Below are 26114 nucleotides of genomic sequence, written 5' to 3' on the forward strand. Positions count from 1 at the left end.
GTAGTCTTCCTTTGCATCAAATTTTAAGCTAATGAGAAACAGTATATTTACATAAGCCATGTTATGCATTTCCTTTCTCAGAATTCTGTCAACCTTTAAATTTTATGTTCCAGAAATTTCTCCTTCCCTAAGACCTTTTTCCCCCTCTCCTGTGCAAAAGAATCTGTGTCCCCAGCAGGAGCTCCAGCCAAGGGACCTTGGACTGTGGTCAATCTTTATCTTGATTCCTCTGACTATTGCCCCAAGCAATATCAGATTTGATTTTTGCTTTGTATTTGTGCACAACCGTGTTGAGCAACTGGCCTTGGGTCATTGATATTGTTTGAAGGATGAGGTAATAAAATCTTTGTTCAACCCCATCTCTGTTCATGTGTTTCATTTTATTTCTTAGTAACCATCTATAATTTCCCACCTACTGTGAAGAGTTCTTAGAGTGTTGGCTTACATTGTTTTTCTTCTTACTTTCACCACTACCAATGTTTTTAATAAGTATATTTTGATATGTCTTAAAATTAGCACAAAGCACAAGACTGAAAGAGAGCATATAAAAGAAACTATTTGGCTAACAATTTGGGGATAAATCTACACAGAAAATACTGGTCCACATTCCTAAGCATATGTTGAATCCAGAGACTCAAAACACAAAAGGGACAGTGGGTTTTTTCTAGCTACCGAAGACTTGGATTTAGTAGGCATCACCTTTGAGGTAGAGAGGTGGGGGTGGGGGAGAGAAGTCAAAAGGAAAAGGAGAACAATAATCTATCAAATGTTCATCATGTTCTGATTTCAACCTGGATTAGTCAAGAAGCAAAATGTATTTGCTAGTATAATCTAATTTCCAAATGTATCCATGGACAGTATAGCATCTTCCTTCCCCCCAAATTTACACATAATGCTCCCACCTGTGGTGAGACAGATATCTTTCAGTGGCTACCTTGACCTGTTATGGCTGGTTGTGGGAACCTGCTCAGGATGTGGTTCTTTCTTGTCCAAGCTAGTATTTGTATAAAATAGGTCAAAAATATGTTTAGTTTCAGACTTTTCTTGGCTTCAAATTTTGATTTAACATCTTCTTTATCCATATTATTTCTCAAAACACTTTGAAAAATTTCTGCCTTCTTAGGATGAGTCCTGTGACAGTCCCTCTGCTTTCCACTATTTATTTCTTAATGAGCCTCTTGTTTTTATTTGCATGTGGAAGATGTGGGAAGAGAAGCTAATACAGCAACTTTCAAATGGCTTCTCTGACCACAGATTGATTTACCTTGAGTGAAGTTATATGGCACCCTTCACTGGAACATTGACTGTGAACTTGGTGATGAGATTTTTGAACAGCAGGGTGTCCAGACCTTCTGGATCTAGTCCCACAGACTTGCATAGGTGGCATGCTGCTGCCTCTCTTTGGGGATCTACTCTGCATTTATAGGGGAGTTGGGAGTCCCCTTTTCAGGGAAAAAGACCATACAATGGCTTTTATCCAATCCACAAGGCTGGCTGTTTCCTTGAGAATTGCAAGTATGGGTCTATAAAATGTGTTATTATGAATCGTTGGTAAATGGGAAACAGCTTAGGATTGATTTGTTTGGGGGTCTTCACTAGAAGTCAAGGTTATCAAGAGTTAAAATTCTAATTAATATATGTAAGTGTATATTCAAAGAATGCAAAGAATTTAGATGTGCTTTGATGAAAAACCTAAAAGAAAAGCATACAGCATAGTATTTCATCTAGAAAAAAACTAATCTTTCTAAATTCAGAAATTTTGTAGGAATTGTTCCAAAATGCAAACTTAAGGAAAATCAGCAAATTGGTAAAAGACATTAAAAGGTTAAAAACAGGAGGACTTTTTCTTTGGTTTGGTATTAAGGATTAAAGTAAAGGGCACTCAACTACTGAGCCACATTCCAAGCCCCACTTTGTATTTTATTGAGAGACAAGGTGTCACTGAGTTACTTAGCATCTCAGCATTGTTGAGGCTGGCTTTGAAATTGAGATCCTCCTGCCTCAGCCTCCCCAGCCACTGAGATTACAGGAGTGCAACACCATGCCCAGCAGGAAGACATATTTTCAAGTAGTATTTTTAAATGAATAAGAATTTCATATGGTACAGTAACATTTTTGTCCTACAACCCAAGACACACATTTCTGGTATGGGATAAAAGAATATAAGACAAGAATTAAGGATGTGAACAATTGTATAGTGTCTTAGTCAGTCTTAGTTGTAAAAGTTTATAAATGACAGTGTTCTTAAAAAATTATGTGTAATTAAGTTGGCTACAATTTTTTAAAAAGCTACTTAAAGTGTTCTTTGAGTTTACAATCAATGCACCAATATCAGGCCACAGCTAGTTCTCTGTGTTTAGAGAAGCATGGTTTACCTAAGAGATTGATTTGTTCCTTGGAATGTTTACAAAAAACTTCTGTAGGAAGCAAAGGTTTTTTCCATTTCATTAAGATAATTTCTTGGGTTTTCTCTGTTTTTTGTAAGGTTTTGATTTCCTAGATAAACTGAATGTTACATTTAAGTTTCATTTAAACATCTATTTGTTTTAAAATCCATCACATGATCACTTTATGCCTCTGGTTAAATCTGGTTTATAATTCTAATTAAATGAGCAACTGTTATTTTATAACGATATATGGGATATATATTTTATAATAATATATGGGATATATGGTATGGATAAAAAATGTTCAAAAGACATTCTAAAACTTAGAAAATCCAATGGTCCTGCCATAATACTATCAATCATGAGTACTATGTTAAAATACTGTGTACTATAAAAATAGCTAAATTGTTATGTTAGTTTCTAAATTCTCATCAAAATCCTAACCATAGTTGTCCTGAGTCTTTTGTGTTCCATAGGTCTGATTCTTCTCAGAAACATTTACAACCAGAGTCCTAGAACAGACTTTAACAAGTACTCATAGATATAGCTTTCTGATAAAAATTAAACTTTTTCATAGACAAATGGATTATACTTTAATTATCTTATTAAGATTTGGTATGACTGAAAAATCGTTTCTTGATTCAAAAATGCTATACAAACTAAATTTGTTTTGATCTTCTTGGTTTTGTTTCATATTTTTTTTAATTTACAAATAACTTGTTTAAGAAGATCTGTGTCAGCAACAGTTTTTAAATTAATTTTGTTTTTATTAGAAGTATTTTCCTTTTAAAAAGTTGTGTTAATGTATCCTTTTGGAATTCTGCAGAAGTGCCACACCTCATAAGCATCTGATGTTTTGAGAAGCAGGCCATTCCCTACAGAATATATAAGATTGAAAATAAAAACAACAACAACAAAAACAAAACAAACCAAAAAAAAAAAAAAAAAAACCTTAACAATGGACTCAGGTAAGCTTGGCCTAAAAAACCACTCCTTTCCTCCTTGTCACCAAATATGCCAAAAGGGACTTTGACACTGAATCTCATTCAGTAAGCACTATCCCTCCAGTGTGGGACAGACAGATGCATCCTAGCAATGAGGGACAATCAAACAGGATCAGTGATCAGCAATTGTCTTCAGGAAAACTGTCACAAAGACAAGGCAGCAATTGGGAAAAAAGAAAAGGGGGGGGGGCATCTGAATAAAGGTGAAGTCACTTGTGTCAGCTCTACCAAGAACTAAGTAAAGCCAGGAATGTCGGGATTTTTAGCCCTCATTCCCTCCTGACCTGCAGGAGAGATGAGGAGAGCACGCCCCGACCAGGAGAGCCAAGAAAGGAAAAGGCCGACTGACCACCCGCACCCTGCCCTCCCTGGCCAGAGGACAATCGGACGCATCAGGGAGACCAGTCAAAGCAGGATCTCAGTTTATTGAGCAAACGCACACAGCTAATATAATGTATAGGAGACAATCAGGATAAAGGTCAGCAGGGTGGGGAGAGTTCACGTGTACACCCATTCTACAGAGTCCATAAGGGCAGAAGGATTCCGAGCCTATCCTAGAGGTGGTGCGTTTTTTCGTCACAACCCATAGCAACACCTTCTGGCTGATCATCAGGTGCCATCTTTAGCCACATGTGGCCTCAGGACCCAGAAGCAGATAGCAGCCAGCAAGTTAGGTTTCCTCTTTTCTGATGCAACAAGCCCCACATGTTACATCATGCCCTACACAGGAAGTTGTAAAGAAAGTTCTTGTGCATAAAAGTAGCTAAATTGTCATGTTAGTTCCTAAAACAAGTTATTTGTAAATTGAAGGAAAAAAAGGAAAATATGAAACAAAACCAAGAAGATCAAAACAAATTTAGTGTGTATAGAAGTTTTGAATAAAGAAACAATTTTTTAGAATTATCACAGAAGACTCTGCCAGAATCTTAAGTTTGTGCTGAGTCAACTGGATTCTAATCTAACAGGCCTACTCACTTCTTGGTTTTCTGGAACATCTGCTGAAAAAATAGTACCAAAAAGTGATGGCTCACACCTGTAATCCCAGTGGCTTGGGAAGCTCAGACAGAAGGACCTCAAATTCAAAGCCAGCCTTGGCAATTCAGTCAGGCCTTAAGCAATTGAGTGAGACCCTGCCTCAAAATAATACATAAAAAAGGCTAGGGTTGTAGAAAACCCATAATCTGTCAAGCACATCTAGTTTGTCCCAGGGATATTCTTTTCATAAAGGGTTAAACACCTAAATTTTATGTATGTCTTTTTCTACCTTTTGGCCATGAGATGAAAAGATGTGAGTGGGCTTACATTTTTGAGAATTTTGGTGTTTTTTTTTTTTAATGAAAAATGCAGGTGTTGGTAGGAAATGGCCCAGAGGCTGAGAAGTAAGAAATATGTCTGTGTATTAAAGGCAAAGATGCTCAAGTCACTGGTAATTTACAGAAGGAATGATGTAGCCTATTTATTTCCAATCAAAAGGCTGCTTCACCAGTTGCAAGGACCCCAAACCCACAGGTAGACAGTAAAGTGAGATAGGCCAGTGCTGCCTCATCCAGGTTCACTATGGGAATGTATGAGTCTCCCGGAAAACTTACAAAATAAGATTCCTGATATGGCAGTTGGTGATAGAGCAATGTCTCATCCCAGTTTAGATTATACTGAAGAAACTTTTAAAAATGTCCTGTTTTCCTTTAATTTTTTTTTTCCAGAAAGATATAAGGAAAGCTTTGAACATGTGCTTATAAGATTATGGGTTGGGCTGGGGATGTGGCTCAAGCGGTAGCTCGCTCACCTGGCATGCGTGCGGTGCTGGGTTCCATCCTCAGCACCACATACCAACAAAGATGTTGTGTCTGCCAAAAACTAAAAATAAATATTAAAAAATTCTCTCTCTCTCTCTCTCTCTCTCTCTCTCTCTCTCTCTCTCTCTCTCTCTTCCTCTCTCTAAAAAAAAAGAAAAAAGAAAAAAAAAGATTATGGGTAATTCAGTGTCTTTTTTTGAGAACTAAACTCAGGTACATATTAAATAACTAGAATTATTTGAAGGCAGAACACTAGAGGAAAAAGAAACTGCTCTTTTTTTCTGTAACACAGCTTGGCTCCAATATAAGTTAGAGAGCAGAAAATAAGAAGGCTCCAAAGAAATGAATCCAGGCTTCAGAACAGGCCTAATTGCTCACCTTACCTTAAGCAAAAGCCCCCTGTCCGCAAAGATGCCCCAAGGTGCCATACAAAATAAGGGAAAAATAACTCTAACTCTAGTCCTAGAGGCTGCTGGTCACTGGAGCATTACAGAGATCATGGACACTGGAGCAAGGACCACCTCAGAGTCCACCCACACCTGAGTTATGCCCCCTATGCAAAGAGGGAAATCATAAGAGATAAGATGGTTGATGTGCCCTGAAAGGCTGAGGGTACCTGAGGTCTCTCAGAGCCCCCTTTGATCAATTGGAATGACTTCAGAAGAGCCTTGGGTAATTTCGCCATGTTTGACGTGGCGAGGAAGGATGTTAACTGCCCTTTGGACATAGGGGTTTGATTTTTTCCATTGATTGAAACTCCTGGACCTCTTTCCAATCAAACTGTTTTGTAACCAGAGTTGATGGGGCTCCTCAGCCTAAAAGATTAATATACTAACAAGGTCCTCTGGCTCTTGAAAACTCAGCTCAGACACCAACATTTCAACTTGGTGATTATATCTTACTTAAAACTTATGGAAAGGATTTTTCCCTCACATCTGCTCCTTGCAAAGTGGGACGATCTGTATCTAGATACTTTAAGGAGGCCTTCAGGAGATGGAAAAGTACAGAAGAGCGTGCACAGCTTTAAAAAGTTTTTATGATGGCTCCATCGGTAATTTTAGAAGGCCGGGGCAGGGTGCTGGCATGATCTGAGCATGGTGGTGGCCGCAGGGGCATCCCGGATCTGGGAGCAGAATCTGGAATTGCTGAGATATCTCCAATGCAGAGCAGCCTCTTCCCTGCCCCCACTATAGCCTCCATGGGCATTTTCTTGGGATTTGGGGCACAGGAGCCCTTCCAAGAATGGTTTAAAGGCGCGGACAACCACAGCAGAGCGCACCCTGGGAGAAAGGCTAGCGCAGCACAGGAAAGCGTGTTATAGTTTACTTCAGCATGCAAACTTTCGTCTGTTTGGCTTGCACTATACAGATGCCCCATTCACATCAGTACAATGACCGCCACCAGCCAAATATAAGTGACCAACAGGTTTTTTTCTGCCTTATCATATTCTGACTGGATTTAGCAACCTGTAACTAAACCAGAGGCACATGCCCCAAACCTTCCATGATCTAGCAACTGCTACCCTGAGAAAAAATTTCTATTGACTTGATCAAAACATATAAGCATATTAATGAAGTTTACTATGCAAAAAAGTAGCAGAGACACCAACAGGTCAGGGAGACAATTCTAGTCATAAGAAGGAGTGTAAGGTTTACAATAATGGTTTATGATGATGATAACAATGATTATTGTAAAAAACAGAGAAAAGTGGATGGATCGTTGCAAAATTGACTCCTTGATAGGCAAAGGTTCCTTTGGACAGGCTGTAAAGGCATATGATTGGGTGGAGCAAGAATGGGTTGCCATTAAAATAATAAAGAACAAGAAAGCTTTTCTAAATCAAGCCCAGATAGTAGTGTAACGTCTGGAGCTCATGAACAAGTATGACACAGAAATGAAATACTACATAGTGCATTTGAAACACCACTTTATGTTTGGAAACCATCTCTGTTTAGTTTTTGAAATGCTGTCCTACAACCTCTATGACTTAAGGAACATCAATTTCCTAGTGGTATCTTTGAACGTCACACAAAAATTTGCACAACAGATGTGCACTATACTGCTTTTTCTCGAGACTCCAGAACTTAGTATCATTCACTGTGACCTAAAACCTGAGAATATCCTTGTTTGCAACCCCAAATGCAGTGCAATCAAGATTGTTGACTTTGGCAGTTATTGTCAGTTGGGGTAGAGGATAATACCAGTATATTCAGAGTGACTTTTATGGGTCTTCAGAGGTGCTACTGGGAATGCCTTATGATCTTGCTATTGTCATGTGGTCCCTTGGGTGTATTTTGGTTGAAATGCACGCTGGAGAACCTCTGTTCAGTGGTGCCAATGAGGTAGATCAGATGAATAAAGTAGTGGAAGTTCTGGTTATTTCACCGCTCATATTCTTGACTAAGCACCCAAAGCAAGAAAGTTCTTTGAGAAGTTGCCAGATGGCCCTTGGCACTTAAAGACCAAAGATGGAAAATGAGAGTACAAACCGCCAACAACCCATAAACTTCATAATATTCTTGGAATAGAAAGAGGAAGACCTGGTGGATGGCATGCTGGGGAGACAGGTCATATGGCAGCTGACTACTTGAAGTTCAAAGACCTCATTTTAAGGATGCTTGATTATGACCTCAAAACTCAAATTCAACCTCATTATGCCCTGCAGCACAGTTTTTTCAAGAAAACAGTTGATGGAGGTACAAATACAAGTAATAGTGTATCCACAAGCCCTGCAATGGAGCAGTTCCAGTCTTCAGACATAACCTCCAGTACATTGTGGAGCTCAGTGGGTCGCAGGAGACGAGCAACAGTGGGAAAGACAGGTCAGACCTGACGCACCAGCATGGGCACAGAGGCAAGCATTTCACGGCTGCCATCCAGGCCATGGACTGTGAGTCACACAGTCCCCAGGTGTGTTAGCAATTTCCAGCTTCTCTTGGCTGGTCAGACACGAAAGGTCCTACACAAATCACTGTTGGAACCCATCCCATTCAAGAAACAACCTTTCATATAGCCCTTCAGCAGAATGCATTGCATCATCAGCATGGAAACATTTCCCATCACCACCACCACCACCATGGACAGCAAGCTTTGGGGAACTGGACTCAGCCAAGGTCTACAATTCTCCAACAAATAGCTCCTCTACTCAGGATTCTATGGAAGTTGACCACAGTCACCACTCTATGACATCCCTGTGTTCCTCAACATCTTCCTCCTCTTCTGGTAATTAAGGCAATCAGGCCTACCAGAGCTGCCCAGTGGCTGCTAACACCTTGGACTTTGGACAGAATGGAGCTATGGACGTAAATTTGTCTACTCCAGTCCCTGCCAAGAGACTGGCATAGCTGGACATCCAACTCACCAATTTTCTGCTAATACATGTGCATATTACATGACTGAGGGACAATCTGATGACAAGGCAATAGGGCTGACAGAGAAGAGTCTCCAATGACAGGAGTGTGTGTACAACAGAGTCCTGTAGCTAGCTCATGACTACATTGAAACATGTGTTTTTATAGAAGTGGTGTATTTTTTCCAAAAACAACGTGAAAAGCTGCTTGAATCAGAAGGAGATTAACACACCGAACTACTACAAGAGGACAAAGCTAACTTTTTTTTTTTTTAACTTGAAAAGACTGCAAAAGGACAATGAAGTTTTTTAGAGCCATGTCCAAATCTGTCTTCACTGATAGCTCAGAGGTACCCTCTTTTTGCCTCCCCCATTTAACTTGCCACCTCTTCGTCATAGTGGTTTTGTTTCTTTCTAGTCAACAAAAAAAGTTAATGTTCAGCTGTTGGTCTTGGTTATTTGCCAACTAATTTTGAAATAAAAAGGCACTGTACATAATTTGCACAGGGCCCATGAGGTTTTGGTTGCACCAACAGGTCCAAACTAGGAGCAGGAATAAACCAGAACTCTCAGCATGACCTGAAGTGAACCGGCTGGTATTTAACACGTGCTTCATTTTGAGATTATGCTGCCTTAATGTAACACAGTCTGGCAGCTGCTAAATGTGTGCTCCCATTTTAAATTGACCAATTTTAGGGTGTTATACTTTTGAGTACTTAAATTGGGAGAATAAAGATAAAGTAATTTATTACCTGTCCAGAATCAAAAGAAGCCTAGAAAAGAAGCAGTAACCTAACGTCTGCTGATAATCCTGTTCAAAACAGTTCAGCAGAACACCACGTTACTTTTTATTGGTTAATTCCATGTGGCTGACTAGGTCAATTTTTTCTGAATAAAACAGGTTTTTATATGTAATCAGTGACAAAAGAAAGGCTTAAAACTATGTAAATGTGAATGGAAACTTGGAAATATTTGTTTTTATAAACCACAATTTGCTTGTTGTTGTTAATCAGGAAATCCATATTTATTTTGTAATTAAATGTTAAGACTTTGGACGAAAAAAAGATATTTTAAGTGTATTCACAGTTAAATTTCAGGGATGCACTGCGTGGACCCATGTGCCTACATTTAAATCTACTCCTCTTAAGAATTTACAGGATCAGGACCTTGCTGAAGCCACATTCCATATTCATGTCTCTATGGTCCTATTCAAGAGGAAGGAAGATCTTAAGTTTCCCTATGTATCATGTACCAGAAATCTTGCTCCTTTTTGTGGTGCTGGTTGTTTTTCTTTGGCCATGGGGATTACTCCACTCTATCAAAAACCAGTACCTGATCTGTGAATCTGCTTAATAATCCTTGATCTTTTACTCCTCGACTTCTTGGCTTACTTACCCCTTGGAGCTACCACACACAAAAGCATATATCTAGAGTAATGACTAGATGCCTTCTTCATCTTCTGATAGATTTTGCATCATTCACATTCCAACAATTTCTGCTTAAGATGATGGTAATGGTAGAAATACGACCCATCTCAACAATGGAGTTCGACCTTCCTGTGTCTCCTTTAGGTCAGGCAGGGTGAGACTTTCCATCCCTGACTAGGCAGGACCCACACCCATGTTAGCTTGAAGCAGTTCAGGAAGATAGATTTTCAACCTTCGTCAACCTTGAGAATAAGAGGTCAAAATCAGGGCAGGAAGAAATAAGGTGGCATAGAAGTCACAGGATGGGTAGAAGAGAATCAGACAGGGAAGGAAAGAAGGACCATCTATCCATCTAAGATCTCCATGAAAACACTCACCTTTACCCCACCCCCACCCCAGGCCTGTTTCTCCTCCCAGGACCACCTTCTTAAAATTCAATAACACTTAAGGGTATTGAAGTCCAGTTCATTTGTGCCTATGTACCTTGTTAGGTGACAGAATGAATTTTTAGACTAACATAAAAAGCCTAGAGAGAGCAATGGGGAAAATCTAAGCACTACTCATTGCATGGTGTCAATCCAAAGATTCTGAAAGAACCAGACTCTTGACCAGACTCTTGGGACCCACGCATGCTCAGCGGTCATCAAAAGAATCAAGATTATGCTGACGCCACCCCACCTCCGCTCATGTCCATCCTTTACACAGTGTCCTTTAAAGGTCTCATGAGCCCTTTTCCTCTAGAGTCTTAAGCACATTTTCCTCTAGAGTTCTGCAGTCCCTCTCCCTTTGAGTGCATATCCTGCTCTATTGCTTGCTTTCCTGAATAAGTCTCTTCTTGTGCATCCTTTGTCAGGTCCTGTAATTTCTTTCCATGGCAAGTCAAGAATCTGCCAGGGCTTACATGAGCCATAAAACCCCACACATCCATATGGAATGAAGACAAAGATATTCAGAAAGGGTTTTATGGCCCATGTCTCACACAGGCGGTAGACATGAGGTTCCCCTCTGGTGGAACGGGCTGGCTGAGAAATAAAACCAAAGAGAAATAAAATGGCAAAATAACCACAGAACACAGAAAGTAGTTTTCAAAGGAGGGGCAAGACAGGGAAGCTGACCAGATGGGTCCAGCTTCTGACACACAAAGAAGCCCACGTCTGCTTTATTTATATCGGGAAATATCAAAGACTTTATTTATTTATATCGAGAAATATCAAAGACTTTCCATAGAAAGTTCTTCAACAAAATAGGATAATGGTGGAGGTTGGTAGGCAGCTTAGTTCCTAACAGGTTAAGCCCATCCCTGGTGCTACTGCGAGGGACCTTTCTAGCTGATTGGAGGGGAATTTCACGTGCATTGGGTGGTCTGTCTCTGTGGGAGAGTCATGGGAAGTTCCTAGTGCCAGACCTATTCCCTCCCTAGCTGCATGCCTAGAAAAGGTCCTTATGCATTTCACAGGTGGCTTCCTGCAGGGTTTGGGGGAAAGTTCAAGGATAGGTAGTTGTCTAGAGGAGGAAATAATCTCTAATTTATAGAATTCTTGAATCACAATGTATTCCCTCAGCTCTCAAAAAAATGTATTCCATCCATTCTTGGAAATATAACTTACTGGTTTCTGATGATACTGAAGGGAACCTGTCAGCTAGACTGGATTTTGTTCAAGTCATTCCTTAGCTAGTCTCTGCCCATGATGTAAGTAAGCATTGTATCAGCAGTTCATCAGGAAGAAATGATCAAGACACAGACATGAGGAAGCACGAAAGGCATCTTATTTTCATTTAATAATCACAGTTATGTCTCCTTCTTTCTGGCCTTCATCTACCACTTAATTCACTGACCAGAGCAGATTTTCTCCCCTCACATTTTCTCCTCAGTGTAAAGAAAACAATAAGAGACACAGAGACAAGATGCAGAAGCAGGAAAGATGGCAGAATGGCAGAATGGCCAAGCTACCAGCTTAATTTTCATCAATAGGTTATAGTAGATCACTGGCATCAGTATTACATTATTGTTCATTGTCATTAGGTAGGTTATAGAGTTAGCAACATCATGCAGCTTATTCCTCAGTTACATACTATAGTTGCAATATGCAATGTTAGGAGCATTGTGTAGCTCTCAAGAAAGTTCATTGTTTAAAGTGACTGTTATGTGGCCAGGTTCAGGTGCCGCAGAGCTTGGTGAAACGTTGTGGTTGTCTAACAAGAGAGTTTTGTTATTTCCAGGAGCTGTGTGCTTGAGATCAAAGTCGAGGCTGATAAGACTCTAGTACAGAGCCTCAAGCATGGCACTGCTATAGTAGCCAGGCATCCTGCATCTTTGCAGCCAGGCATTCTGTGTCTTTGCACAGAAACTCCCTAGCCACCAAGCATGCCAGTCATAAATCTATCAGAGACTTCTATCCCAAACACAGAATCCTTACACCTCAGCTGCCCTTTGCTAGCAGGATGTTTTGATGGTGGGAAAACGGGAAGGAGATGATGGAGAAGCTGGCACATTCTAACACAGTAAGGGTGAATGTGAAGGCTGATTTTGTTCACTGACTACAATCAACTTTGACTTCTTTGTGGTGAATTACTCTGCCAACTAGAAGTGTGACTTTTGATGCTTGATAGAGGGTTAGGTGGTAAGGATAGGAGGATGTCTTTAGTACCAAGATCTTATCTGCTATGCATGGGGGATTGTTAACCCAGCAGACTCAAGGTCAGTCAGAATCTCTCCTGAGGTCTTGTGTAACTGTAGAACATTGTGTTGAAAGTCCTGCAAATGAGGCAATGGACACTTTATCTGGCTTATTGGGCAGTGTGTATTCTTGGAGATACTAGCAGAGACTAGGCTGGGAAAGATCTTGCTAGATGTGCCCTGAGCATATGTCTGAGTGAAAGTGATGGAAGCATCATGGGTAGTTTGCTGAGGTAATTCTGGGTGCTCCCTGGGTTGAAGTCTACAGATGCTATGGGCATCATGTTCATGACTTCAGACCCAGACTATTACTTGAAAGAATTCCCCACGCAAAGACACTTCGCCGGGAGAATTCCAATTTTATTGCAAAAAGCTATGTGCTTATATAGAACTAAAGGGGAGATGGTAGGGCTTAGATAAATGGCAGGCCACCCGTTTATTGGCAAGTTCTTCCAGATATGAGTTCCCGCGCCCAGGCATTAGTTCTCATTGGGGCTAAGGTTCCCCGCCAGCGAGGTTTGAAATTGGCGCCAGCCACTGCAGAGAAGAAGAAGGTAGGAAGGAGAAGTCCTTAGGTGCCATGTTGGGGTTTTTTCTCTGGGGTACGGCTGCCATTTATACTTTTCCCAATATTACTGGCCTTGGATAGACACTGTTTAATGATGCCGCAACCTTAGCCCAGTGTTGTATGGAGATGAAACCTTGACCTTGTCTATACTGGGATGGGTGGGGAGAAAGGGAAGGCACAAGTGTGAGGCATTGGGGAAGGAGCACATGAGATCACGTCAGAAGGATCTTGGTAGATTCGAGGAAAAATGTCAGAGGCCAGGAATGACAAGGTAGTTGCACCCAGGGCTCCTGTGAACCATTAAACTTAGGGTTAGGTTATGTGAATCTCCATTTACCCATGATGCCTGCATATGGGGTGGATTCCAATCTATAAGTTCCCTGGCACATGTCAAATACTACATAAAACTTCAAACATGATGATAAATCCAAAACCACAGAGGAAAGAGTTAGTTCCTAAGGGACCGGAGATAACTTAATAATATAAAACTTTATCTAGAATATATCTGCCTTAAATTAGTACTGCTGAAATAATACGTTGAGTATTTACAGTAACACCTGGAAGTTCTTTCCAATGTACATATAAATAGAATTGTGGAAGCTTTTTAGGTTACCTGTTTTATGGCCTTATAGATTTCATGAACCCAATGAAAACTGAATCTCCATTCCTCATTCCATCCTTTACCTGTAGATATAATCTATTCTTGTTTTCAAGGTATAGAGTTTTAAGTGTCTATATTCTTAAGCCTCATTCAAGGAAATTTTGATGTTATATCTTTTATATCATTCAATTTTGGATGTTATATCTTTTTATCTTGTAGGTGAAACTCTAGACAATCTAATATTGGCATTAATCACCTGTGAAATCCTTCATATGTCCTTCAAATCAATCAAATCTGGAATTATCAACATTTCCTGTGCCAATAAAATCAGGTGTGGAATTGGTAGATTTCATGCAGACCTGCTTCTTCCTTGACAAACTGGAATTACAGTTGCCATTCAGATTGGGTTTAGAAAATGGGAAAGTAGAGATGTTTCTTGGCCTGCATCTCCAACAGAAGAGATGTGTGTGTGTGTGTGTGTGTGTGTGTGTGTGTGTGTGTGTGTGTAAGAGCGAGAGAGAGAGAGAGAGAGAGAGAGAGAGAGAGAGAGAGAGAGAGGAGAGAGAGAGAGATATCACAAGGTATTGCATTAATTGAATTGGGGATGGAAGAGGTACTTTGTGAGTAGTTACTTGAAAATGTCACAATAGCTGTTTGGTTTGAATAAATTTGCATTTGAATAAATCTGGGTAGAAGCAGCAGCAGAGGCAGCAGCCCTGGCCCCAGGCTGGCCAACATTGCTCTGCCTATGTCTGTTCCGTAGGTGTACTATGTGTGTAGCTGGATGTTAGATGTGAGGAGATAGGATAGCTCTGGCTCCCGGACTGAGCAGGTAAGGTGGGCAGGTACAGGATATCTTGCTGACATGACCAGTGATGGTAGCTTAGTATGGCTGGAGCACACAAAGGTGACAGGAGGAGATGTGGCAGATGCTGTAATACAATCCAGCCACTCTTGGTGGCATTGAGCTTCTCCTCATAAGTCTCTGTTTCTCAAGCCCTGCAGACACTGCTTCACACTCGTCCCTTTCTAAGTGTAGGCGTGTCAGAGTGGTGAGATGGTGGTTACAGCCCCGCTTTACTACTGATAATTTGGGTGAATTTAGGCAAATCACTTCATCTCACAGGCCTCAATTTTCTCATTGGTGATAGGAAGGAGACCAGAGCTGCAGACAATGGAATTCCACAAAGACTTTTTGATCTGCCCATCAGGAGAGAAGGCTCCCTCCCCATTTGCCTAGGATGTAACCAGGGACAGTTGTTTCCTTTGTGACCTGCCAAGACTCCTTTGGACTTTTGGTTCTCTGGTTCATGCCTATGTAATTTAAGTCCCTGGACTTGTCTCAGTTGGGCCCCTGTCCTTAGGGAAATTGAGAAGGGCAAGAGGGAGAGATGGAGGGAACAGAATGAGGCTAAGAATATACAGGGATAAAGTAATATATGATGGGACCAAAGGCAGAGGGGAGAAGGAAGAAGATGGAGGGAAATGCAGTTAAATCTGGAGCTGAGAGAGAGTGTGATTCCACTTTGCGGGGCGTATAAGCTATATAGAGGTAAATTTTGAGAGGGGATTTGGACCTACTCCTTTTAATTTCCCAGGAATTCATGGTTTTTCTTTATTATGTGGGTTGAAAGTTTGAAAAAGAGTTATGAAGATCCAGAAGGGCCAACACACACACATGTTCAGGATGTGTTCTAGAAAGTTCGGGGACTCTGACATTGGAGGTGGAGGCTAGAAGCCTCTATTTCTCATTTTTTTTTTTTTTTTGCTCAGGGCCATTTGTGAAGGCATCAAGGTCTCCCAGGTACCACTCAAGGATTCTCTTGGTTCTAGAAATCCTCCTGCACTGGGCTGGGAAGGAAGGAGGTAACTCAAGGGACCCACGACTCTACCAGAGGGAAGTAAGCCTGTGCTCCATAGCTCTGCTGTCCCACTGACAAACACAGTGCAAATTGCAGGATTCAGTGGCAAGATGAGAGCTTTCAAGGGAGTCTTCCTGATGAATGGGCCTAACCATGAACCAGTGTGACTGTGAACAAGGTTGCCTCAATTGTGACATGGGAACTGGGATCGCTGCCTTCTAGTGAATCTGCTGAGGCTGAAATGTCAGCCATGGTAGGTTAAATTAATCTCAAGTCCCCCTCCAGGCCCAAAACCCAATCTGCCAATGGTTTATTCTCCTTTTCTAAACAAGAGGCGGCCATAACTGGAAATGCAAGGGAAAGTTTAAAAAAAAGAAGTGTGTATCAACAGAGAGACACCTCCTGCAGATCAGTTTTCAAACATTTATTGGTCTTTTCATTGAGTTTGTGAAGGAACAGGAGTTTTCCAAAGAAAAGAAACACTTTAGCCTAGGAGCAAGATAATGGAACCAAGAGACAAAACTCTAAGTTATAAGATGTCCCAAACAGTCCCAAACTGGCAGCAGAAACTGATAACAGCAGGTTAAGCAAAGCAGCTTAATTTCCTCAGAAATTAAGGCAGAAAGCTTTTGGTTGGACCAGTAACTGGGAAGTTTTCTGAGGAAGAGACTAACTTGGCCATTGTGTGAAAGGGAGGCTATTGGACTTGGCCTTCTCAGTTTCTGGAAGAAACCAGGAGTAAGAACCTGACAGACAGCTCCTGACAGCACCCATGTCCATATCCCTGTCATCGCCACATCACTTAGACTTGGTCTTCATGGTTTCCCTGTGCTCCTCTATCAGGGAAGTGACCCACCCCATGGTTTTCTGTTTTGCTTCTTCCCAGCTATATAAGGGTTTATACCCCAGATCTTGTTGAGCTTTCTTGTAGGAGAAGGTGAATACACTATTTGACAATGTCAGCAGGTGGCGAGTAAACGGGGGTCGATACTGGTGAATGGGACTCAGCAAGAAGCTCACTATCTCTAGCAGGAAGGCGAGCCAGTACATCAGAAAGAGAGGAGGGCCCTGCCTGGAATCAAGACAGATGCCACCTGCTTTGCTCATGGTGGAATTCAATTCATCATAGCTTTGGTGAGGTGTGTCATCTGAGATGTAGTAGAACTGTCCTCGGATGCTCACGGCCTTCTTGGGGTCCCTCAGAGCCCTGCAGGCCAGAATGTGTGCCCAGGCCACGTTGCCCACATAGACGGGGTTCGCTACAGAGAACTTTCCTGTATTTTCTAGGACTCCGTTGTTCCCGAGGGCCCTATTCACAATTCCAGAAAGTACAGGGCTTCCTTCCCCGTAGATGTACATGGGCCTTAAGGAACAAGTCCACAAGGTGTCCCCATTTTTCAGAGTGCTCCCATTAGCTGCCAGCACAGCCTTCTCAGCCAGCTTTTTGCTGTAGGGGTATGAAGCCGTCCATGTAGTTTCATGATGCTCTTCCTCGTGGCCATTCTGGACGATCTCCTTGTAGGAGTTGGGTCCTGCCACTTCTACTGAGCTGGTGTAGATGAAGAATGGCACACTAGCTTGGATGCAGGCATCCAACAGGAGCTGGGTACCTGCATATGGAGAATAAGTTGTCAGTATCAGGAAATAACCCTAAAACACTATGACCATAGATTTATATGTATCTCTCATTCTTCTCCTAGTAAAGAGGGTTTGCTACAGATCTAAGTGCAATTCTTTCTGTGCTGACTAATGCCATGCTATAGCCATAGGAAGAATACAAAAAGGGAGGCTGGGGATATAGCTCAGTTGGTAGAGTGCTTGCCTCACATGTACAACGCCCTGGGTTCAATCCATGACACCTCACACATACAAAAGGGAAAAGTAAAAAGAATATAAAAATGATAGGAGGCTAACATTTGAGTTCTAATAACAAAGGATTTCTAGGCTTTGGGGTTTCATAGATTGTGTATGTGTGAGTGTGTGTGTGTGTGTGTGTGTATGTGTGTGTCCTTTGATTTTGGAAAAAGACATAGGGTTTCTACTCTATTGTTGGACATTAAAGAATTATTTTCATGTGTATCATTTCATTAAAAATAAATCTTTTGAAATCTAAAAATTCAGGAATCCATACTCTCAAGGACAGTTGGAATTTCACATTACATTAATTCGTACACAGTTGTTTATAGAAGACATGCACTGTTAGATGGAAATTAGAGTGCTGCCATGTTTCTCGTTTGTTGAAAGTCAATAAAAACTTTGTCACAAGAACATTGTTTGAGTCCCTAAGTAAATGGTTATCAAGTTGTGGGGAGGTGTTGGAGACACAACCTCTGTTCCCAACTGTGTGTTCCCTCAAAGGCCACTCCCAGCTCTTGCTGTGACTCTGTTTGCCTAGTTATGAGCAGTAGGGGTAGTAATCATTCCCTTTACTTAGCTTTCTTCAGTCCCACACTGGACTTTACTATTGAGCCTGGTTAGAACTGAAGAGAAGCATGAGCTTTCTGTTGGGAAGACCTATAATGTCAGAGTTGTCTGGAATCCCTGGAGCAGTGTAGACCTGCAAGTCCTGGAGGAGAGGAAGAATACCTTCTCTTGAAGAAGGAAGTGATGTCCTGAGCAAAGGATCTTTTTCATTTCTTTACCTATATGTGCATTTATTTATTTTTATGTTTTCCTGTTTAAAACTTTTACAAAAATTTGATTTTCTGGAAAGGCAACCTCATTTATTTGAAAATTGTTAGTGTAGTATCTAGAAGATTTTGACTTGGTTTACTAGCAGAGGGAAAAGTCCATAATTATCATCTATTTTCTAAAGCTGTGACAATATAAACTGATGCATACAATCCTGCTGCTTTCACTTTGTATTCTGTTGTTAGAGTAAGCAAAGGCCTTATAGATAGGGACCGAAAATGAATATCTAGTTACTCACAGTACCATCCTGCAATGTAGAAACTGGGAAAGGCTTCATTTTAGATAGTGCTGGAGATCAGAAAGCACCACTGGGTTGCTTTGAAAAAGAAGTCATTGAGTGAATTTGAGGTCAAGGGATGGAGGACAGATGGGCCAGAGGCTTGAGGATACTAGTGCAGAGAAGACTGTCCTCCAGAGCTCAGATATTATATGACTTCCTTGAACTAATCTATGTCAATTTGGAGTAGATTGGAAATTCAATTCAGGAAGAACCACCTAGCATTTAGTGGTGAGGGTCTGAGGAGGAGTTACTTTGGGCACTTGTGTAGGAACTACAACATTAAGTATAGACCCAGTGGGAGCAGGAGAGTTAGGATTATGGGAATGGGATCCAATTATTGGTAATGAAATATCATAGGATGGCAAATGCTTGGCCATTCTGTCCTCTGTGGGCCAGCTATGCTAGTTCTCTGGAGAGGAATTCTTCCCTGAGGTGGGAATTTTTCTCATTGTCCCTCACATAAAAGCTAATAGCATGAAGGAGGAGGCACCTGAAAGGTCTCTTCTGGCCCAGGGAGGCAGGAGGTGAATGGACCTCAAGAGCTTGAAATGAGATTCAAGGTGACTTTGAAATGAAGGAGCAGGAGGACAAGGTTCAAGGTGGATGGAGCCTCATTCTTTACTGTCACCCTCATCTTTCATCTGCCACACACCATCCCAGGTCACTCTACCTTTCAGATTGACGTCTATGATAGTCTGTCTGGAATGGATATTCCAGATATCAACAAGAGCAGCTGTGTGGATGACAACCAAGATGCCCTGGCAGGCTCTCCTCAGGCACTGGGCATCCAGAATGTCTCCTTCCACCAATGTCACCTTGGTCTTTGTCTGCAACTCTGTAGGAACACAAAGTAGATGATTAGAAAGCTTTCTGAATGAGCTTGGAAGTTTCTTGATAAAGCAGTTACCTATGTCTTCCAGTACCATCATAGATGACAGGGGGAGTGTTGGTGGGAGACACCTTCCAAGGAAAAAGCAAGGAAGACAATGCACAGAAATCAAAATGGATAGCAGATTTACTCAGAAAGAAAAAAAGAACTATTTAATTCTATTCCAATTCAGAAATCAAAATCAGAGCATAGAGCTAATGATTGAAGGTGAAGCAGAAGCAGAGGGCAGCATACAAAGCTAACCTTGACCTCAGCATGTCAAAGGCACAGCTCTGGGGTTTAAGAGAGAGAGAGAGTGAGCAAGGTAAGCAACAGGTTAACAGGTGTGTCTCTGCTCCAGACCTGATGAGGAGTCCCAACAGTGGGAGCAGAGGAGGGAGACCCGCGAGGTGTGAGTATCAGGCCTCCCCCTGACAGGTCCTGTTTGTCACTGGGTCTGGGCTAAGCAGAAAAGAAGAGATCACATCAGCCCTAGTGTTTTGTGCTTGTGTGACTAGGATTCTGGAGCCATCAACAGGGAAGTTAGGATGGGCTTCAATTACAGATTTAATGGAACATCTCTAATTGAATATGAGATGTTATTAAAAGCAAAGATCTGTCCTGAAGATGCATCTGTCTCCAAGGCACTTCCACTGCAGCCCCCTGGCTAAGAGCAATGGGTACAACATCAATGTCTTCAGGCTTCTCTGAGATCCTCAGGAAGGATACTGCCAGTCAGGCTGTCAAACTTTGCTGCTGGTGATCTGCTTCAATACCCTTCACTTGATTTCTTACACATAAATTTGCAGTTTGCTTACATTTTTATTTCTTAGTTATCCCATCAGATAGGAGTTCTGGTTGCAAGAACTGCTTATCTTTTTAATCCTCTGCAGACTTTTGTGTCTTCCAGGAAGGCCCTACAGTGAAGGAGGTCAGGACAGGGAATGGCAAGGAGGTGGGTTTGACCTGAGAGTGGCATTGCTCCTTCCTCTGAATCTCCTTTGCTGCTGCCTTCAGAGGAACTGCCTCAGAGAAAGTGATGGGATAAGGTGGTGAAGCTCAGAGCTCTGAGGAGAACTGACCTTTATCTGCCAGCCCTGAGGCACCCTAAGATCCAGGAAAGGACATTTTGGGTGCTTTAAGGTGGCACCATAGCTCCTGCCTTGTCCAAGACACTGAGGACTTGGCCCGTGTGTTTTATTTATGTGGAATAAGTATTTGCTTTTCTGGTTGAATCAGATTGGAGGGCGGCCCAGAGGGAAATGATTGGATTAATCCATCTATAAGAGCTCAGATGTTGCAACCAGACCTCCTGTGATCAAATCCCTCAATGCCTTATTCTAGCTGTGGGGCCTTGGGCAAGTTAATTAGCCTTTCTTTCCTCATCTGTAAAATAAGGATAACACCATTATCTATCTTCTGGTGATCTCATGAAGAGATGATTAGTTAATACTGCCAACACTGTACCTGGCAGAGAAAAAAAAAACTGTAAGGATTCTCCACTGGTACCCCTGACCTGTTACCATGAGGAAGCTATTCCTCTAGGCTGAACATTGCCCTCTCCTGCTATGAAACATTAGATTGCAATTATTGCTGAAGCATCAGGCGTCTAGAAAGTATTGGTCACATGTCAGTATTTGTTTGAGAACACACTGAAGCAGATAGGAGAGAAAGAGGGAACTTTGGAAGCAGTCAGAGGAGCAGAAAATAGTACAGTGATCATTGTGGTTCCAGAGTTTTGTCCTGGGTCCTCTGTGTGCAGGACTGGTTCATTTGAGAACCTGTGCCTCTGGGTAGACACCCAGTGCCTCCAAATTGTATGTGGAGGAAGGCAACTCTTTGGAATACACAGGGGGCAATGAAAGACTCAAGACTCACTGTGCCAGGAGTCAGTCCAGGACCAGGTGATGGACTTTAGTCAAGGTTCAGGGATAGGACTTTAGACAAAGTTCTGCTTTCCAATAATGAAGTAACCTCAGATCAATCTCCCATCCTATTAGGACTTCAATATCCTCCCTATCTGAAAGGGTGAGTCCTCTTTCCTACCTTCCCCACAGGATTGTTTTGAGGATCTGGGTTTAAGCAGGTTGGAAATGCACTGGGGTAGCACTTTTGGCAAAGAATAATATGTTGCTATATCAAATATGCAGTCACCTTTTTGAGAGAATGAAGAGCAGAGAGGAGTGGTGAGTAAGAGGAATTCAGGTGAGGCAGGTCTGGTTTTGTCTTGCCTGTCATGTTTACTCTGGCTACTGCTACTCACTACTGTTCTCTCTGTCCCTGTTATCGTTCTCTGTTATCTGTCTTTCCTGCACACACATGCATACTTGGTCAGCTTTACCTTCCCTTCCTTTTCATTCACCTCACAGAAGATACTAAGGCATTCTCTTAAAAAGCAGAAAAAATGAAAGCAAAACACAAAAACCCCAGTTAATCAAGGGGGCAGTAACCTATTTTAAGGTCTCCCTCAGAATGGCCCTTTTCAGATGCTACACACCAATTTTGAAGTCCCAAACCTTCAGCACATTAAAGAATTGTAGGCAGAGAGAACTGATGTGTCCTAGAGGCCCACTGGCTGCTTATGGCCATTTATCTAGTTCTGGTTCTTGTCAGAATCCAGTCTCCAGAGAGCTATGCAGCATCCTTATGCAATACCACCTGGGACTACTCTGGATGTGCAGACATAGGTGGAGACTTATGGCTCCATATTTCCTTCATTTGCTGAACAAGAGACCTTCAACACACACTCCCTCCCCCCGTGCACACACACATATACTCAGGATTCATAACGGAGCCACACATTCAAGCATCCAGCACACTTACTAGACAATTTCTCCTTGATTTCTGGTCTGAAAGCCTTGTCCAGGGCCCTGACCTCCTGCAGCTCCTTCTCCTGCACCAACAAGCTGATGATCCTCTGGCCCAGAAATCCTCCGGCTCCTGTCACCAGGCAGCTCCACCCAGTCATGGCCAATGCAGGAAGCAGGACACAGTAGGGGACAGGTGTACAACAGGGTGACCCTGAAGAGGCTAAAAAGAGAAGTCCAATGAGTACAGGGGTACAGAAGCACAATATATTTACTCCACTCTATTGTTGAAAGCTCCCATATCCCCCTCCCCCCCCCAATCCCCACCACTACCACTAGGAGTAGCAGAAAGAACATGAACAGTTCTAACGTATTAGATTGTTAAAAGACAGATGAAAGAGCCTTGGTCCTGGTCTCCTCCTTCTCCAGGGGCAGGACTGGAACCTTTTATGTTGTGCTTTTCAAGATCAGCCAATCACCTGAACTCTGCTTCACTTTCATTGCTTGCTCTCCTCTCTGATGCCTCCTCCCACAAGGCACGGCCTTGGTGTTACAATCCTTATTCCTTCCAAGATCAGGAAAAGAAAATAGCTTCAAGGCCACAGTGTGATGAAGAGTCTTTATTTTAGTCTTAGTCAGATACTTGTTCATATAAGCTGTCTGTTATTCCCAATCTATGAACTTAAATTAGAAAAGGAGAAATTTCAAAGTAAAATGTATGATTTGGTCTTGTTCAATAAATACATCTGGAAGGAAAAATCCACATTAGCCCGTAGTCTCCTCTCTCACATAGTTTGAGATGTTGCTGCTGTCTTGCAAACTTTAGAAAATTTTAATGGTGCTAGCTTCAATCAGCAAGTCACAGGTGAGGTGACTTCCTTTCCCACCAAATATATTTTCAAAACTTCAATTTCCTTCTCCCAAAAGAGCTGTGATTTCCTAAGGGGAGAGCATCTTTAAAAGGAAGCCATGCAGCTATTTAAAATTTATGGCTCACATCTCAAGAGTGGGGTTTTGTAGTTGTTTGACACTGTGGATCTCAACGTGGATGTCTGCACTCACTCCACATTTTGGCTATAAAACCACTTGCAGTAAATTCCTGAACTGAAGATGCTGTGAATGCTTTTAAAGCCTATGCCCCAGAGGTGCCCAAACATCACTGCCAGAAGGTACTCTAGATACTGTGTTTCCTCCATTTTTAAACATTTAGTTATAACTCATAGACATTAAAATGCCCAGATTTTAGGGTTTTTTTGGTTAACCTTAGACACTTGTAAGTACCCATGTAAGTACCACCCCCCCAAAATATGAAACATTTCTATTACCCCAGAAAGTTATTTCCTGACTCTTTCCAAAAGTGACTCCTTCCTCCAGGCTACTCCTGTAGATACCATAAAGGCATCTACTTTTAGAATTTAATCCCCTTAGAATTCGTTTTATTTCCACAGTTTGCAATTTTCTTCTTCTAAGATGTCACTGTTCCTGGACAGATATTTAAATAGACAATCCATCTGAAATTAAGTTTTGTGCAGAGAGGGCAGAATTGACTTGATTTTTTTTCTATTTTTTTTTTGTCCATTGTTACATTTTATTGATTCCTTTTATTTTTATTATTTGCTTTTATTTATTCAATTTGGGCTTAATTTATTATTCTTTTTCAAAGTCTTATGGTAAAAGCTAAGATAAATGATATTAATTGATTTTATCCATTTTGTCTCTTCAACTGTAAACATTTCATTTCTCTCTGTAACAATTTAATTAAACCCACCCTGTGTTAACTGCATCCAAAATTTTGAAGTATTGGGATTTGTTTTAATCATCATTTAGATACAGATATCTTCCAATTTCCTTCATATTTTTTTCTTTACCCAAGTGTCATTGAGAAATATGTCACCCATTTGCTAAAAGTGAGGATTCTTTTTCTATATAGCTTATTATCATTGATTTTTAATTTAATAACTTTGTAGCCAGAGTGTATTCTTTGTATGATTCTGCAATATTTATTGAGACTTCCCTACGGCCTTTCTATATACATGTTTTATATTGTGAACAAGATATATGTACTTTCAATGAATGTTTCCTGCAATTGTTGGGAGTAATGGTCCATAAGTGAATGGACTCGACTCTTCACTTAAACTCCCCCTTCCTCTGTATCACAAATGTTCTCCTCTTCTCACTTGGGACCTCACTGTCAATGCTTCAAATACACTTTCTTAGGAGAGTTGACCCTATTCACTGTGTAGCAATTTGTTTTCTGAAGTTTTCAGCACTAGCTAAAGGCCTCTGTTCTTGCTGAGGCTCAGAGCAGGGACTCTCTGAGCCACCCAGTTGCATTTTATGCCTTTGTATGTTGTAGTGGACACTGAAGTGTTCTTTAGAGATCTCCTATCTCCTCCAGCTCTTGGGAGTGTTGGAGGCTGGTTGATTTCATCTAGAATCTCTCTGGGAATTGCCTCCAACAAAAGAGCATTTAGATTCTGAGAGGAATCAATAAATATGAACCCTAATGAAATTGTGAAAGACAAGGCCAAAAGGATCACAGTATTACCTTTCTTTTATTTTGTTTAATTAGTTCTTCTTAGTTACACATGACATAATTTTTCTTTCTTTTACTTTTAAACATCTTTTTAAAAAAGTATAATTTACATGCCATAACACCTGTTTTAAGTGTACAATCTATTATTTTTGGTAAAACGTGGACTTTTGTAACCACCCTCATAATCTTTTTAGGGGACAATTGTTTCATCCTCTAAAAGATCTCTTCTACCCCCCAGTTACTCCTTCCTTATACTTACCCCCCAGCTCTAGCCAACCCCTAACTGACTCTAAAGATTTGTTTTTTCTGGGACATAAGATGAATGGACTCATATGTAGTCTTTTATACCTGGCTTTTTTATTTAGCATACAGTGTTTTGGGGATTCACCTATATTGTAGCCTGTATTAGTATTTTGTTCCCTTTATGTGCTGAACAGTATCAATTATATGGGTACACCACATTTGTTTTCTCATTCTCTAGTTGATGACTATGTTGAGTGTTTCTACGTTTTGAACTGTTCTGGAGAAAGTTGCTGTGAATATTTACACAGATGTGTTGGTGTAATGGTATGTCTTTATTTCTCTTGGCATAAAAATTACTGGGTCACATAGTAAGTTTATCTTTAACTTTTTAAAGGAACTGCCAAACCAGTTTTCTTATTTTTAAGTCTATTAATGTATTATGTTTATTGATTTCCATATGTTGAACCGACCTTGCATCCCTGGAATGAGCCCCACTTGATCATGGTGCACTGTTTTTGTAAATATGATTTTATATGCAATTTTCCAGAATGTTATTGAGAATTTTTGCATCTATGTTCATCATGGATATTGGTCTGAAATTTTCTTTCCTTGTTGTGTCTCTGCCTGATTTTGGTATCAGGATGATACCAGCCTCATAGAATGAGTTTAGAAAGGATCCCTCCTTTTCTATTTCATGGAATAATTTGAGGTGTATTGGTATTAATTCTTCTTTGTCAGTCTTGTAGAACTCAGCTGTGAATCCATCTGGTCCCGGGCTTTTCTTGGTTGGTAGGCTTTTGATGGCATCTTCTATTTCCTTGCTTGAAATTGATTTGTTTAAAATGTTTATGTCCTCCTGACTCAGTTTGGGTGGATCATATGCCTCTAGAAATTTGTCAGTGTCTTTGAGGTTTTCTATTTTACTGGAGTATAAATTTTCAAAATAGCTTCAAATTGTCTTCTGTATTTCAATAGTGTCTGTCATGATATTTCCTTTTTCATCATGAATTTTAGTAAT

At 41.0% G+C, this 26114-nt stretch overlaps 1 protein-coding gene and 1 pseudogene across 2 annotated transcripts in view; one reads left to right on the forward strand and one right to left on the reverse strand.

Annotated features, from left to right (window-relative positions):
* The window catches only part of HSD3B2 (hydroxy-delta-5-steroid dehydrogenase, 3 beta- and steroid delta-isomerase 2), a gene marked incomplete at both ends in the record, with an annotated part of 88690 nt that extends 66212 nt beyond the window's left edge, over positions 1–22478 (reverse strand). The window contains one exon of the mRNA XM_081307968.1: positions 22334–22478. Coding sequence (XP_081164094.1) covers positions 22334–22478 — 145 coding nt within the window. The remainder of the gene's footprint in view (positions 1–22333) is intronic.
* Positions 3346–8020, forward strand: LOC308656750 (dual specificity tyrosine-phosphorylation-regulated kinase 1A-like; annotated as a pseudogene). Its single transcript has 2 exons — positions 3346–3355; positions 6716–8020. The product of its transcript is annotated as a dual specificity tyrosine-phosphorylation-regulated kinase 1A-like (transcript).
* Positions 22479–26114: the final 3636 nt, after the last annotated feature.

This window comes from Spermophilus citellus, assembly GCF_964194105.1.
Source record: "Spermophilus citellus genome assembly, chromosome: 9".
In the NCBI taxonomy this organism is placed as follows: Eukaryota; Metazoa; Chordata; class Mammalia; order Rodentia; family Sciuridae; genus Spermophilus; species Spermophilus citellus.